The sequence below is a fragment of the Bacillus rossius genome (genome assembly GCF_032445375.1).
Source record: "Bacillus rossius redtenbacheri isolate Brsri chromosome 4 unlocalized genomic scaffold, Brsri_v3 Brsri_v3_scf4_2, whole genome shotgun sequence".
In the NCBI taxonomy this organism is placed as follows: Eukaryota; Metazoa; Arthropoda; class Insecta; order Phasmatodea; family Bacillidae; genus Bacillus; species Bacillus rossius.
The window spans coordinates 24,595,466-24,612,601 of record NW_026962011.1 but is presented as its reverse complement, the minus strand read 5'-3'; the positions used below and the strand labels follow the sequence as shown (position 1 = coordinate 24,612,601).

Below are 17,136 nucleotides of genomic sequence, written 5' to 3'. Positions count from 1 at the left end.
CTTCCCCCCCCCCCCCCCCCACCAATTATGCCAAGGAATACATATTACGCCAACGTCATGGCGATGAAATTAGATCTATCATTTTGTTTTCGTATGCTACAAATTTCTGCCACCATATTGGATTATTTTTATTCGCTAGAGTGCAGTGGTATCATCAATCAGACCGTCAGAACGTCATTGCATCCGCCATCGAATAGATCATCTTGGTCGCCATATTGAAAATTTATAATATTATCAAACAAAAATTTCGGAAAAATCCTATTAACATATTTATTTATTCAATTTATTCACCTCTTCGGGTTTGGTTCTTATTTGAATTATTTATCCCATTATATTTAAACGAGTTTATTTATCTTCTATACTAAAAAGAATGACTCTAAACAAGATAACTGCCCTGCTGAATACATATAAGGTTCATTTGGTCATTAAAAAAAAAGTTTTTATTGACAGTTTCATTTTACCACACATCTAATTTATTTTCCACATAATCGCCATTCAGTTTTAAGCACTTCTCGTAACGCTGGACCAGCTTCTTCAACATCTCTGCATGGAAGTTTGCCGCCTGGGAACTAAACCAGCCATGAAGCGCGGCTACTCGCAGTGCAGACAAGTGAAGCGGGAAGCCTGCACACAGGGGCAGTTTATCTTGAAGCTTATAGAAAAATATATATATTGTAGGTTATATATATTTGCTTAAAGCTACTCTTGATATAATCCTTTTTTAAGGTTTGCAAGAGTAGTATGTTATATTTATTGCACACAGATTATAATATTAACACACACAATAATATATATATATCTTATATATAAAATTCTCGTGTCACAGTTTTCGTTGCCATACTCCTCCGAAACGGCTTGACCGATTTTGATGAAATTTTTTGTGCTTATCCGGTATCTATGAGAATCGGCCAACATCTATTTTTCATCCCCCTAAATGTTAGGGGTAGTCCACCCCTAAATTTTTTTTTTATTTCCAGTTTTTGGTAGGAAATCACCATGGCAACGGCTGTTGCTTTGTTGATGCTTCATTCGTCTCTATGGCAACGGCTATTTCATTGTTAGTGCAGTCCTCATCACCGTTGAAATTTTGCAAGTACTTTAAATATCAAAAATTGCCATACTCCTCCAAAACGGCTTGACCGATTTTGATGAAATTTTTTGTGCTTATCCGGTATCTATGAGAATCGGCCAACATCTATTTTTCATCCCCCTAAATGTTAGGGGTAGTCCACCCCTAAATTATTTTTTTTATTTTTTAGACAAAATTTTTAATTTCTATTTTGTTATGATACAACATACAAAAATACATACAATCCTCAATTTTCACCCTTCTACGATCAACCCTTATTTTTTAATAGCCATTTTAGTAATTTAATCATTTTTCCTCTCCGGTCGAAAACTGATCAATCGCCATTTAATTAGTTATCCCCGCCAGATGTCTACAGGTGTCACTTCTGACCCAGTAAACAGCACGGAGTAGGGATGAGAACGAAGCCGGTCTCCTTTCTTTCTCACTCCCTACACAGTTGTCGGCCATCATTATTGTTTATGCATCAAGTGTAGTAGTAACGTTGACAACTATTATTTTGCTATTTCAGTGTAACTCTCATATTAACTTTTAATCATTCCTATTTTATCAATAATAATTAAATTATCAATTTTGAGTGTATTTTGCACGATTAGTTAATCAAGTGATTTTATAACCTCAAAAGTACTCAACACGTGACACGAGCTTCCAATAACAACGGATTTTGTGTTGTAAGTATACTTTTTTTATTTATATCGAAAATGTAAGCTATTTTATGTCTACACTAGAAATTACTAGGAAATTATTTATATGGCAAAACAACGTTTGCCGGGTCAGCTAGTATTATATAATATAACACTGTTTATATTATATAATAATTCATTTCCTTTTAACTTGCTTATACAATTTTCCGGGGAGTGGATTTTGTCATCATTTTATTTCTTTTTTCAGAGAGAGATCTGGTGTATATTATTTGTTCTCTTTTCCTTATTTAGTTCTTTTCAAGTGCAAGTGTTTTATTCAATATCCGGCTGTTCGATTACACATACACAAGAAGAACAGCCAAGAAACTTGTGTAGGAAATTCGAAGAGTTATTTTCCATAATTATTCTGTGTCGAAGAGCAAGTCTTCCATCAAATATCTTTCATGCATCCAGCTATCAAAACGTTCTAGTCTCTTGGATACTTCAAAGGTGTAACTTCTCCATATTTCGTAAGTCTTCTTGTTTCTTACAATTCGATTGATGTCCTTAATGTCTACATCTTCCATGGCCATCTTCCTGGTGTATGTGTCTCGAATGTCTTCTATTTTAATACAAACATTTAGAACATGTTCTGCTGTATCTTCTTCCATGCATACAGGGCACATAGGACTTTCCACTAAATTAAAAGAATTTAATTTATATTTAAAATTTCCGTGACCTGTTAAGAATTGAGAGGTATAGTGGTCAGTGGATATCCACGAGTATTTCATCCTTTCTTCTATTAAAGGGAATATGTTATATGTATACCTTCCCTTGTTTGAGTTTCGCCACCTTTCTTGCCAAATTGCAATATTTTCTGAATGAATTCTACGATTTTTCGAGGCAGTGTATTCCTTGTTCATCTTCAGAATTACCTACTACATTTGCTCTTTCTTGAATTAATAGGTCTATAGGTAAAGTTCCAGATATAACTTGCAATGCTTCTAATGATGTTGTTCTGTAACTTTTGGTTATTGCTATTAGGGCCGTTCGTTGAGATGCACATAGTTTTCTTCTTACGAGTTGATTGCGTAATAAATCATACCATACTGTGCACGCATAGGTAAGTATACCCAAGTATACTCCATTGTACAAGGTAATCATAGTATTGGTGTTCAAACCCATTGATGTAGGTTTATGACTCCTTATTTTCTGAAAAAACAATAGGGCCTTTTGAGATGCTTCTTGTATATGTGCTTGATATCCTGTTCCAGTCATTATCAGTACCCCTAGATATTTAAATTTTGGTTTTATCTTGACTATTCGTTCACAAAATCTTATTAAAGGTGGTCTATCTTTATGTAATTTGCCCTTGAGAAGTACACCTTCTGTCTTTTCAGGTGAAATATGTAGTCGAACACTGCTTGCCCAAGTGTCAATAGTACGTAGAATTGCTTCTGTTGTCTGCTCTAATTCGTAACGTGAAGTGGAAGGTATAATAAGCAGGCCATCATCTGAATAACCATATATAATACAATTACCCGGTAATTCGATTTTTAGTAGTTCATCAAATATAATATTCCACAGCAGTGGACCGAGCACTGATCCCTGTGGACAACCCATGGAAAGCATCTTTTCCACCACTATGTGGCCCAATCTGCATTCACACTTCTTTCTTGCAGGAAGCCCTTTATGGCAGTATACAAGTTCTTGGGTACATTCAGATTCTTCAAACGCCATAATACCTGAGGCCACCACGCGTGGTCAAATGCTCCTGCTATGTCAATTGTCACACCAAGCACATATTTTTCTTCTAAATTTTCAATATATCTCTTTACATCATATAGTGCTTTTTCTGTGCTGTACCCTCGTCTAAAACCATACTGCTGTTTGTCTATGCCATGTGTAGAGTCCAGGTAAGCCGTTAATCTTACACTGATAAGCCACTCATAAATTTTTCCCAAATTGGGTAACATTGTTAAAGGTCGATAAGACTTCGTTAGTTTTGGGTCCTTGGCATTTCCCTTATATATAATCTTGAGTACTCCTTCCTTCCATATTTTTGGGAATGTTCCTGCACACAGGGGCAGTTATCATAGCATCCCGCTCCAAGCGACCAGCAAGCTGATGGCATCTACGCGAGTCACACGCCCGGAAGGCATGACTGCTCGCCGGCAGCCCCAGGTGACAAGAGGAGCGAGGCCAGACGTGTGAAGAAGCGCTTTGAGATTCAAGTTGTGTGTGCAAAAGAAACCTTGACCTGCCCCTATGTAGTGTCCCTAAGTGCCGGCTTCCCGCTTCATTCGTCTGCGCTGCGAGTAGCCGCGATTCCTGGCAAGTGACTTTCCCCTACTCACTTAAGGCGATCCAAGTGACTGGCTGCTGTTTGGCTGATGCTTGCTGTTCGCCGGACTGTCTTTTGAAGGCGGCCGCTTTGCGGGTGACCACGAGCGGTCCGTTGGTCATCAAGCTGACGACGAGGAACTCAAGACTGCCGTCGTCAACTGTTGTTTGAACTCCAGGCGGCGAACTTCTATGCAGACTGATGATGCAGCTTTACGAAAAGTGATTAGTAGATACCTGCAAAATTCGCGGTTTCGATGGCCTTCAGGATGGACTGCACATACCCCGGTACACTCAGGCAAATAACGCAAGTTCATTGGCTGCCGACTTGTACAGAAAGTCGTCTCAGCTGGTTTGTCTGTGATTCGATCCTTCTTTGGTTGATGGTTTATAACTGGTTGAGATTCGTCCAGATGAACAGTAAGCCAATAGCAAAATTATCTAAGAGGTATATGTGTTTGAATTCTAGCCTATCACCGAATGAATCCGCGAATTTTGCAGGTCTCTAGTGATTAGAAATGAATGGCAATTATGTAGTAAAAATGAAGTAGAAATGCAGTAAACTAAATCTTTTTTCACGAGTATGTTTTTTTATTACAAAATGGACCTTGCTTCATGAATATCCACTCGTAGATTACTGTGGAGGCTGTAGAGGTTAGTCGACTCGGCATTGCGTGAAGACGGAGAGGGGCGGTTGCGCTCTCGGCGCAGGCGTACGTGGACCTGGTGAAGGCGTGGGGGTGGAAGTCCTTCACCATCATCTACGAGAACAACGAGGGCCTGGTGCGCCTGCAGGAGCTGCTGAAGGCCCACGGGCCGTCAGAGCTGCCTGTCGCCGTGCGCCAGCTGGGCGAGGGCTCCGACTACAGGTAGCCAGCCATGCTCCGACGATCAACACAAATCCCTTTATCTCGAAACTGGCATACACACCTGCTGAAATGGAATTCAAAGTGGGGAGTCTACAGGGGCGTAGCCGGGATTTCTTTTCGGGGGGTGTTTACTTACCACCCTGCCCCCGTACCAGGGAGGGGGCTTCGGAGGCCCTCCCCCGGAAATTTTTTGATTTTAATGTGACATTTGGTGCTATTTAAGCACTTTCGTAATTAAAATATTGGATTTTAATAACATAAATTTGTGTCCCGACTTTATGATATTTTTAACGAGACACTGTTGAAAACTCATTGCTGAATATTAAGGGTTATCGGCTCAAGGGTTCTTTCTTAGATTCATCTAAGTGCATTTGAAACAGCTAAACAAGTGTAAATTTTGTCATAAGTACATATATATATAAATATATATATTTTTAAATATTTCGGGGGGTGTTTGGACACCCAAAACACCCCCCCCTGGCTACGCCTCTGAGAGTCATTAGTTGCCAGTACGATACAGCATTACACTAATACCACGATTCCGCACATTCAAACTGAATTCCAGAGAATCCGCTGCCAAGAGGCGCAGTAAGCCTCCGGAGATGATGTTACGTCGCATGACCTTGGCCTTAACCCAGCTGCACGCCGGTGTCTGAGAAGCTTGACAAGACCTTCCCGGCTTTTAATCGAAGAATATTTTTTTAATATTTCATAAGTAGAGTTAAGTTATCTCATGTAAAAATAACTTGTTGCAAGTATAGTCCCGATTCTTGCCAACAGATGTTGTCACGTGATGCATGCAGTAAAATGTTATGAGCACGCGTGAGCTGATCATGTCTCCTCGAGAGGACGGGAAACGACACGTCGTGCACGAAAAAACCACAATATAAAATTAACGATACAATCGGAACGAGCTTGATAGGATTAGATGGAGTTGGTTTTGTCGGCTAGATATTTTCATTGCGGAGACCTGAGTCTACAGAAAAGTAAATACAGTTTACAGTTTAAAAATAAACTCAAAGAGTTATTCATAAAATAAAGGATTTAAAAAACAAAAACAAATATGAAAAAAAAAATTGACGGTGAAATTATTAAAATAACATAACAAATGTCTCATTAGTTAACACATCTTACATACGAGAAATATTTAATTTTTAATTTTTATACATTATATCATGTAATTATAAATGAAAATCTTTGAGATATAACTCGTTCTAAGATTTGATTACTAGAAATTGTTTTCTTACGTGATTTTTATAATTGTACAGATTTTGTTTTTGTTTCAAGCCATTATTTTATGAATAACCAGTATGCATTAAAAAAAAACACTATATTGACTGTTTCTGAGCATTCAGGTCTCCATAATGAAAATATCTAGACGAAAAAATCAACTCCCATCTAATTTTGTCAAGTCGTTCAGGTTGTGATATTGTTTTTTATATTCTAGTAGTAGATGCACGATACAACCTTTCATATCCTCTTAGGGCTCGTCCTCATACGCCAAGCTGGTTAATTTATTTTTCTGTTATAACTAGAGCCACGGTTATTTCGTGGATTAACTGGGTAGCAAAGTAACCTTGAAGCACATATACATCTGCTTCTCTTTTATGATTGGACCGCAGTGCTCTGGATACGCCCTTGACTACCCTGAGCCAATCATAAACAAGCAGAGGAAGTGGTTACCAATCACTTGTAACCCGTCAAAGTACGTGACCTTGTTATTGACCAATGACAATTTTAAAGAGTCTTGATTATGTATAGGTAAGTTGAGTCTACCCTGGAGTGCTAAGAAAATTGTGGCTCTGGTTATTAATTTTAAATCAGGGCTATTCCTGAAAAACTAAATGATAGCTTTCTTGGAAATATGTGTCTCCTTTCAAGTTTTGTCACTAGAAAATTACTAAAATAATTACCATCATCATTAGTATCATTACCATCACCACTAACACCATCGTCTTCACCATAACAATCATCGCCATCATCACCATCACCACCATCACCATAATAATCACCATCACAAACCAAATTCAACGCTAACCAATTTTTTTTCTTTTGTGCGCACTGTTAGGTTGACTGCTCGGACATCAAAAGCTTTTATTATAAAATCATATTAGTTGGAATCAAATGTGAACACACATTTCGCCGTATACAAAACAAATATATTGTTAAGGAAACAAACGTTTATCTACGTGCAGATAGCATTGCCATGAGCCACGTGGCCTGCATGTGCGCATGGAGCGAGACGAAACTGTTAACGCTTTTCCTGGATCACCACAAATTTAATTCCCGCTTTCCTTGTTGTGATTTGTAAATAAATAGTACTACTAATATGAAGTATTTCTGGTCGAAAAATTATTGCCGTTATGCATTTAAATATACAACTGACATATTTTAAATGCTACATAGCACACAAACACGTGCATTTCAACAAAGATAAATTTCTAATCATGTTTCACATCCAATTAATTAAAGTAATATATCAAAGATACATATAAACTTTCTTCTGCTCCTGAAATCGCCAATGACACATTTTAATGTTTAGTTTTTTTTATTTTACATGAAATCTTAAATTGTATTTTACTTCCGTTGAGTAATATTATAAAAGGAATATCATCTTTAGGAAAGTGTTATATAATGAATTCAACATAACCACAAACCTAACTGGACCAGGGTGTCGCCGATCATAACGCGAAGCTGTCTGTGTGAGAATAAAAAAATAAGCCTTCCAGTAGTCGCCAGTGATGTGTGAGATCAAACCTCGGTGAGCAATTCTCAACGCTTGTAACTGGTGAGAGAGCGACGTAAACAAGTTGTTGTGTATGTATTTTATCAAAAGAGTAACGATATAATCAAATGTTCCGCCCTGTGACTTGTGAAGCGCCATGGCACAAGCAGGCGTCAAAGAAAAAAAATGGTTTCTTTAAGCAGTGACAGTTAAATTAGTGTTGAGATAGAGATGGAGGCGTTTCGACGACAAACGGGTACCCAGTCCCTGGAACTATTAAAAAAAATAAATTATGCATTTATTGAATTTATATTAAATATAGGTAATAAATTATTATTTCACAACGTAATCATAAGGTTTTCGAACAGCCACATGGCAATGCGTCGCGCTGTTAAATGTCGAGCGTGATTAATAAATACACGAGAAATATATTTACGATTTACATTTCTGGAAGCGAATTACACACGTAGTTTCCAGATCCGCCGCTGCGATCCGCTGCCGGAATCGTAAACGTGGCTGGCCCCCATGACGCGCAGAAAAACAGCACGTTCGCTTCATCGACTAGCAAAACATTCACTTAGAAGGCCTGAAATTTAACACTATTAGAAACGGATCCGATAAAAGCAAAAAAAGATTTGAAAAAAAAAAAAAAAAACTAAACCTGGCTTTAAAATTTATTTTCGAGGAGTTTTTTTTTTTTTTTAAATTCTGCCTAACTTGCTAAATTTCACGTAAATGTTAATACTATATATAATGTTTCCCTTTGTGTGTGCGAACTTTGGTTCGCGCCAAGCGCCGCAGATGGCAATACCGTTGTTAACGCATTACCACACAGTCGTTATTCACGAAATGCCGCATACCTGAGAGCTAAGGTGTTCCACATTCAAACGGGAGGCTGAGTTGTCAGAAACCACACAAATCACTCCCGTGGGAGTTAGGACTGGCATTTATTTTTCTTCTCAAAGGTTAGACGACGGTTCCCCGGGGTATCGTTAGTGTCGAAGGAGAAGTGTGGCGTGTGTTGAAGGAGGGGGGAGAGGAGGTGTCCGTGACGTGTTGAATGGGGCGTGTCGACGTCTACGGCGGGACCGCAGTCTCGGGGATCAGACCGTCGTCGCGGCCGTGAGAAATGCGTCCCGTCACCGAGGAATCACCCCCTTCTCCTCCTCCTCTCCGGCGATGCTTGACGAAGGGAGGGGGGTTATTGGCGGAGGAAGGGGAAGGGGGTTAGGGATGCTGCAAACCTCGAGCCTGGAAAGCCCGGGCGAGCTATCGATCTGCAGAGCAAGGGACCCCGCATCTTCGTCCCGCCCGTGGCCGCCTCCCACTTCCCCCACCGAACCCACACTTCGCGTGCGCTCCCCGCACGTGCGACAATTCTCGCGGGACGTACCGGAATACAGGAGCTCACGCAACATGTTCGTGCGTGACATCTCAGCTCTCGGCATGCGGCACTTTCGTGGTCGTAATTTCGTGAACGGGACTGGAGTAACGCGTAAAAAACGGTGCTGCCATCTGTGGCGGGTGGCGCGAACCAAAGTTCACAAAGACAAAGGGAAACTTTAACGCATTAACTGTTTAAATGAAATTCCTAGTCGAAAATCAGGTCCGAAGTCAGGGATTAGCGTTTTTTAAAAGTATTTTTTTTTCCTTTTACCGCAGCAGTTTCATTATAAAGTTTAAAATTTAGGTGTGAAAATAAAATGACTCAATAGACGACTTAGCTGCTCCGGCAGCGAATTCTAGCGGCGGGTGCGGAAACTACGTGTGATTCGCAACAATAAATGTACGTAGTTGAAACACAATTTTCTTATGTTTATCAGGCTCAACATTATTTCAAAGAATTATACGTTAAATTTCGTGTGCAAAATTCGTATTACAAGTGTGTCTGCGACATGAGAGCACATGAATTCGTTCGTTACCGAGGTTAGATGTTACACATCTCTAGCGAGTAGGTACTGAAATACTTGTTCATATTTATTAAAGGTAGATTGGAGTTTGTACTCCGATGTACAAAATAGTTGATTTTTTTTTTCTACTTGAATGACAGCTCAAACTACTCGCATACACTTGCACACGGGGAGCTACTAGGAGAGGCATAATATAAAACATAATATAGTCTTGGGTGAGGCGCATGATAGAACTATTATTCAAACACACACACACTAAACATATATATGATAACACAGAAATAATCTTTAAGCCTTAAAAAGCTGATAAGCCAATAAATCGTGGTTCTGAATAAAAAGTGAAAGTACATGGAACAGAAATATTAATGTAAAATCACACATATTTGTAAATTTGTACATTTACGTGGAAACATCTGTATCACCACAAAAATAATGTTCGCAGTAATACTGGGTTCGGATTCTCACCCGGGCATTATTTATGCTTTGTATTGTCCCAGTAAAACCATTAGTTTAAACTGTTTGTAAAGTGTTCCCTGAATAGCTTTCCATTTTTTAACATTTTAATAGGCATGATAAAACAAAATAAGGTTCAATAATTGAAAACTCGTGTTTGGTTTTTGATGGTTTGAAAAAAAAAATTATTCTTGAATGAAACATCAATAAATAATATATATAAAATTATGCGGCAATATTCGAAAGAAATACTCAGTAATACAATTTAACATATGCAGAAATAATCGTAGCCATGCGTGGTAGAAAGTACCAGTCACAAACTGGTTTCCAAAGGAATGTCTTGTGAAAGCAGAGATACATACATAGTGGTCGTGTGCGCAGGCCCTTGCTGAAGCAGATCAAGAACTCGGCCGAGTCGCACATCGTGCTGGACTGCTCCACGGAGCGGATATACGACGTGCTGAAGCAGGCCCAGCAGATCGGCATGATGAGCGACTACCACAGCTACCTCATCACCTCGCTGGTGCGCGCGCCCACCCGGCTGCGCTCAGCGGGGGCGGAGTTGGCAACCGCCACCCGCCATCTTGGTTTACAACAGTCTCGGAACATCTCTTCACATTTGTTCTCTATCTTCCAGTACTCGCCAGTGATGTGCAAACAACCTAACCTCGGTAACGAGCGAATTATTGCGTTGTCACGTGTCAAATACGCTTGCTTATAATGCGAAACTCGGACATGAAATTCAACTTGGCATTCTTAAAAAATACACACAAATTAGTGTTTGAAACTACATTTCTGCACGCGGAATAACACACGTAGTTTCACCGACCCACCGCTAGAATTCGCTGTCGGAGCAGCTACGTCGTCCATCGAACCATTCGAGTTGCAGAACGAAATTTTTAAACTTAAGTGAAACGGCTCCGACATAAAGCGAAACGGACTCGAAAAAAAAAATACTAAACCCCCATTTTCAGACTTGATTTCCAACAAGGAATTTTATTGAAATACTGCCAATCTTGTTAATTCTTCACTAAACATTTAATACTGTATTTCCTTTTGTCTTTGTGAACACTATTCGCGCCATCCTCGACAGGTGGTTACACATTTACATTCCATGCGACTTCCAATACCATTCACGAAGTTACTCCCACCAAATGCCGCATACCGAGAGATAAGTTGTTTGCACATCAAAAATTTCAAAATCAAACGGTATAATAATTTATAGGCTAAATTCTTTTAAACCAAGATGGCTGTTTCAGTTTCTAACTCTCCATCTTAATGTTCGCTCTTACATTTGCTATTACTTTTTTTATCGTTACTATTACTTGAGAGATATTAATGTATACTTATAACGATATCTTTCTTGTATTCGTTGTTTGGTTGCTAATTTTTTCACCAGATATTTAATAAACGTTATATATAAAAAACCGTAGAATGTCACGCAAACAACAATTGAGAAACTTTTATCGCTATCATATTAAACAAAGCAAAAAAATTAGTGACGAACTTTGGGATGAAACATAAAATGCGAAAGTGCTATCTATCGTGGTAAATGTACAGGAATATCTCTCAAATATAAGTAATGACTTGGAAATGAAAAACCACACGGAGAGTAACACCAAGTCTATGACACCTTCCGTTTGGAATAATATGTTATCATTTCATAAATAACCGTACAGATAAAATATTACAAATCAAAGATGATCCTAAATTAGAGAATTTTTTGGAGCGTTTTCTGGAAAAGTAACAGCTAAGGGAAATTCTGTACATTTAACACGAAATTAAAAAAAATTATTTATTATGGTTTAATTTGTAACACTTAATTTTAGCTTTTTTTTTGGATGAATTTTAAAAGGTTAATCGTAATATTATTTATAGCATGATAGAACCACATTCAAAAGTAACCCTGGAACTAAGTATTTTTTTGTCAGTGTAGACAAAATTTCTGAAGTACAAAAACATTTCTGGTATTGACTACAAAACTTTTTTATTGCGTGGCTGTCGAAAATAATATATAATGTGTTTCGTACCCCAACAAAATCTATGAGACGTATTGACAAAACGTTTTTAGACTGCGCTCTCACAAGAGGTCATGCTTCACTGCAAGACAGATTATTTGGTTGATTTGGTTTTTGGGTTGCTTGCCCACTGCCAAGGAGCTCCGGGTTCAATTCCCGGTGGGACTAAAACTCGATTGTTTTGAGTGTTATTGTGAAGTAGTTGGCGGGTAGTACTGAGTTAATTTTTTCAGAATGAATACAACTGTCATAACACTGTCAATAAAAACTACTTTATAGTCTCAGAAAATTATTTAAAACCTGATCTCTGCCCTAACGAAGGGGAAAATTTAATTTAAAAAAATAGATAAACAAATTTTATGGCCCATAAAATGTTAAAATAAAAAGGCATATTTCAGTTCCTTTCTCCTCAATGCACAGACTCTGTTTCAATCATCATGTTAGTATTTATGTGATATTGTTATTTATTTGAGGGATATTCCCGTAAAAGTAGTGCAATATATATTTGACTTCTGTTGTCTAGTCGCAAATATTGTTAACAGATATTTACTAACCGTTATTTGAGAGTTGTAAAGTGGATGCATGTTACCATAATTATAAAAATAATGCGTATCTTTTTACCGTTTTTAGACAAAACTTAAAACATTAAAAAAATAACAAGAAAACCACGAATTATAAAAAAAATATAGTGAGGCTTCTTTTCAACGGAAAGTTAAAGACAATAATTTACCTTAACGATTATTTTTCGGCATTTGTCTTTGTTGTCCTGTCACAAGAATTAAGAAAGCTATTCACTAATTAATTTTTTCACTTGCGCGAGTTTTTACACAAATTAATTACACTGCACGAAGTAAATATGCGTTCAAAATTCTCGTGGCAGATTCAAAAAAATGCAAGAAAGGCATCGTGTTGAACTGGCAGAAGTAGTGCTAGGCTGACAGCGGTGTCAAAGGAATAAGTAGTAACCGACATGACGACTAGGACCGAGCCTGGATCTGGACGCACAATGATCCGATCCATCCGTCCGTCACCCGTCCACCCGTCAATCACGTGACCTGTAGCCAATCAGATGGCTCGAAAAATGCCATCCGTCCTTCCGTCGAAACCTTGCCAAGCTTTAACTTCAGAGGGCCAGATGGATGGAATTATAACTTCAAAAAATGTCTGAAAGCCATTGTCTATATTTTGAAAGGTTTGTTTAGTTAGTTCGTTTGCTAAGTTGCTTCCGTATTATATTTAACTTGCTTGTGTAGACATTTTAGGTTTGATTTAAACAAAAACATTTTCTGAGGCACATATATGTTAAAAAAAATTATAGTTTGTTTTATCACTTATAACTAGAGACCTGCAAAATTCGCGGATTCAATGACCTCCAGGATAGACTCTATTACACTCTACACATTGGGGCAAATGCCACCTGTTCATTGGCTGATGACTTGTGAGTCGTCTCGACCGAGTGTCTGTGATTCGACACTTCTATGAGTGAGGGTCTCTAATTGGCCCTCATTACTCCAGATTAACAGTGAACCAATTGCAGAAGCAGCGCTAAGGTATAATTATTTGAATTGTAGCATATCACGAAATGAATCCGCGAAATTTGCAGGTCTCTACTTATAAGTTATAACGTAGGGGCAGGCGTTTTTCGCGAAAAAAATCTGAACGCCTATTAGACTGCAACAAGGTATACCCGCAGCAGCAGTTAATTCCTTGTGATTGGCTGCCGTCTGCGAGAGAAGTCGTTGCCTTGTTTGACCGAGCCACTCAGCACGCGTTTGCTTCCGCACTGAAATACTCTGATTGGTGTTGTGACACTGAACATGCACCTGAAAGAAACTCACCCAATCACGAAACACAGACGATGTTACAGTGTTTTAACTTTCAGCTACTCTTAGAATATTTTCGCGAAATGAGTAAACTGGTAAACCTTAAAAGATAAATTTCCTCAAACATACATGCGTTAATAGTTGTTGGCAGCATCAAAGTAGAAAAAAAATTATGAACGACGCGCAGATCATTGTGAATGGCTCGGCTTGTTGACTGATGAACGGATGGCGGACGGACGGGTGACGTATGGACGTGACGGTTCATTGAGTCCAGCTTAAATCCCCCGCCTACCCGGGCACACACGCGGTGCGCAGGGCTTCAGGAGAAACCACGCGATTTGAAAACTACTCAACATATCCAAGTGGGGCCTTTTTAAGAAAATTATTTAAGAATTCACTGACGGCCAATAAGTAGGCTAGTTATGTTTTTTGATTAAGTTTTTAAACTGTAATTTTCCAAGAGTTAAAATGGCTAAAATGCGTGTTTTCAGAGTAAATTCTAGACCTAAAATAACCAATAAAATATCTTGAAAGGACTTAAGGGACTTGAATTACACCTCTATATTCATTTCTCCACCATATAATGTTATGTTACGTAGTTGCCCCATGCACGACGAGAAGACTGCGCGCCAGTTCAGAGGCAACACCGCGCTAGAAGCACCAGCGAGCGTCACTGACACAGATACAACCTGAATAGGCGGGCCCCTATCTATTTAGTTTTAAATTTTATTTTCTTCTTAAAAATTATTTTTAAATACCAACGTGATTTCCAAAGGAACCTTAGAATTCGAAAATTTGTTTTAAGTTTTAAATAAAGATTGTAACACGTGTGATGCCATCTGCTCGATGAACGTAAAAAATTACGAACTTACCGCATTTCAGTATTTTCCCTATCTCCTGCCATTTCTGCATTTTGTGGGATGCATCACTGTAGCAAGGGTTGGACAGGTCGTATACAGAACTTGCTGTCGTCGGACCAATTCAACGAGTTTCTCATCAGTAGAGACCTGCAAAATTCAAGGATTCATTTCGTGATATACTACAATTCAAATAATTATACCTTAGCGCTGCTTCTGCAATTGGTTCACTGTTACTCTGGAGTAACGAGGGCCAATTAGAGACCCTTACTTATAGAAGTGTCGAATCACAGACACTCAGTCGAGACGACTCACAAGTCAGCAGCCGCCAATAAACAGGTGGCATTTTCCCGAGTGTGTAGAGTGTGTAGTAGAGTCTATCCTGGAGATAATTGAATCCGCGAATTTTGCAGGTCTCTCTACTCATCAGCCATCGCGGAACATTAAACGAGAGACGAACGACGGTAGTTGAAGAAGGAGTTGGTTGACGGTGTCTGCTGTAGTTGAGACTCGCGGACGGGGGGAGCTGAATTGTTGCCCCTTGGATGGGCAGCCCTTCAGGAGTTTCTGGCAATGGTTTGTTTGTACAGCGACTGGAAGGGCAGCCCATCAGGATTTTTCTTACAGTAGTGTTTTTGAAAGGTTGTCTGAATTGTTGCCCCTTGGATGGGTAGCCCTTCAGGATTTCTCTGACAGTGGTTAGTTTAGGTTAGGTTAGGTTAGGTTAGGTTAGATTAGGTAAGTTTGGGTTAGGTTAGGTTAGGTCACTTTACAAACTAACCACTGTCAGAAAAATCCTGATGGGCTGCCCATCCAAGGGGAAAGTTTTCAGGATTATTTAAACTCTTAAAGGAGCGTGTTTTCAGAAATTGGATGGGCTGCCCTGCCAGTCTCTGTACAAATAAACCACTGTCAGAAAAATCCTGAAGGGCTGCCCTTCCAATGGGCAACCCCGCGGAGAGCCAGGGTACAGTCACTGGGCGGCGAGCACGTGGTGGTGGCTGGTCGCAGGACCTGCAGACGGTGGAGCTGGAGGAGTTCAAGTACGGCGGCACCAACATCACGGCGCTGCGCCTGGTGCGGCCCGACAGCCCCGAGCTGCAGAGGATGGGGCGCCCCCGCGGCGAGCAGCGGACCGCGCGCCGCCTGGAGCCGCCGCCGGGCAAGGTCCTCGCCCACAGCTCTCACACGTCATTCGTCAATACCTAGCCCGATCGACTTCCATTCACACAGAGGAAAATGTTTGTTTGAATCAAACAAATATCTGTTCATATATGGCGAAACAAATATCTACTTGGTGGAACCAAATATTTTGTTAGTTTAGCCAAACTCGGTAAGCAACAAATATGATTTGTTACACCTAACCAAATATACATTTGAGTTGACCAAAAAAAATTATTTTTTTTTGGGTCAACAGAATCTTTCCTACTACAAAATATTTGTTTGAATCAACAAAATATATTTATTTCGCCATATGCTAACAAATATTTTGTTGAGGCAAACAAACCTTTCTCTCAGTGGCATTAATAACATTTACATTACTACTAATTCTTAGTTGCACTAACTTAACAATGTCCGATCACAAGCCACCGGCACTTAAAAAATGTTTAACTCGCAAGTCACCCACCGTCTTGTCAAGTTCCGCAGTTCGCAATCCTCACTGGAGCTAGGCTCAACGGCGCCTGTCCACACACACACACAGTCTTAGTTTATAAATAAAAGCCAGTTGTACCAGCGTTTTTTTTAGTAATTCATAAAAAAAATGAGGATCAAATACTTTCCCATCGGGTACACGGCTAGTCGATGAGGTAATTATTTACATACCATAAGCGTATTTAACTTCCAACAAATTCCAAAAAACAATACCTTTTTTAATCAGTACATGGAATATAATAATTTTAATGGAATTGACAACAAAATATAAAAAAACTATGACTTACAAAATAATATCTGTGCTAATTACAGTGCATTACATTACTAAATAAACAACTATTCGTCAAACTGTTTAGTTGAAAAGATTTGCAGCGAGATGTGAGCGATAAGGTGGGCACCACACGTACTAAACCCATCACTCCTGACATGTCTGTGACGTGACATGACAGAACTCCCGGCGTCACGGGCGCGAGTTTACTGACATGTAAGTGAGAAGTTAGTTTTCGAATGTTGCCTAAAGTGGCGCACTGGCAAATAAATAATTATTATTACCTAGTTTATTTATGAAATTTTATTTACTAAATAAATACGGGAACGTAACATGACATTTTCGGATTAAATATTGAATCTTGACCAAACAAAATATTTTATTTTGTTCAAACAAGCCAGTTTTTTTTAAAAAAAAACCTTCTTAAAATTTATGGCTGTCATATCGGTTGCGTATCTTATGGCAAGAAACTTCTGATATGTAGCGGTTTGTTTCTACTTGTCGTGC

General features: G+C 39.1%; 1 protein-coding gene across 1 annotated transcript in view; it reads left to right on the top strand.

The window, feature by feature from the left end:
- Positions 1-17,136, top strand: part of LOC134542295 (glutamate receptor ionotropic, kainate 2) — a 119,148-nt gene that overhangs the window by 31,767 nt on the left and 70,245 nt on the right. The window contains exons 5-7 of the mRNA XM_063386445.1: positions 4,765-4,922; positions 10,392-10,533; positions 15,720-15,905. Of these exons, the coding sequence (XP_063242515.1) occupies positions 4,765-4,922; positions 10,392-10,533; positions 15,720-15,905 (486 nt within the window). The remainder of the gene's footprint in view (positions 1-4,764; positions 4,923-10,391; positions 10,534-15,719; positions 15,906-17,136) is intronic.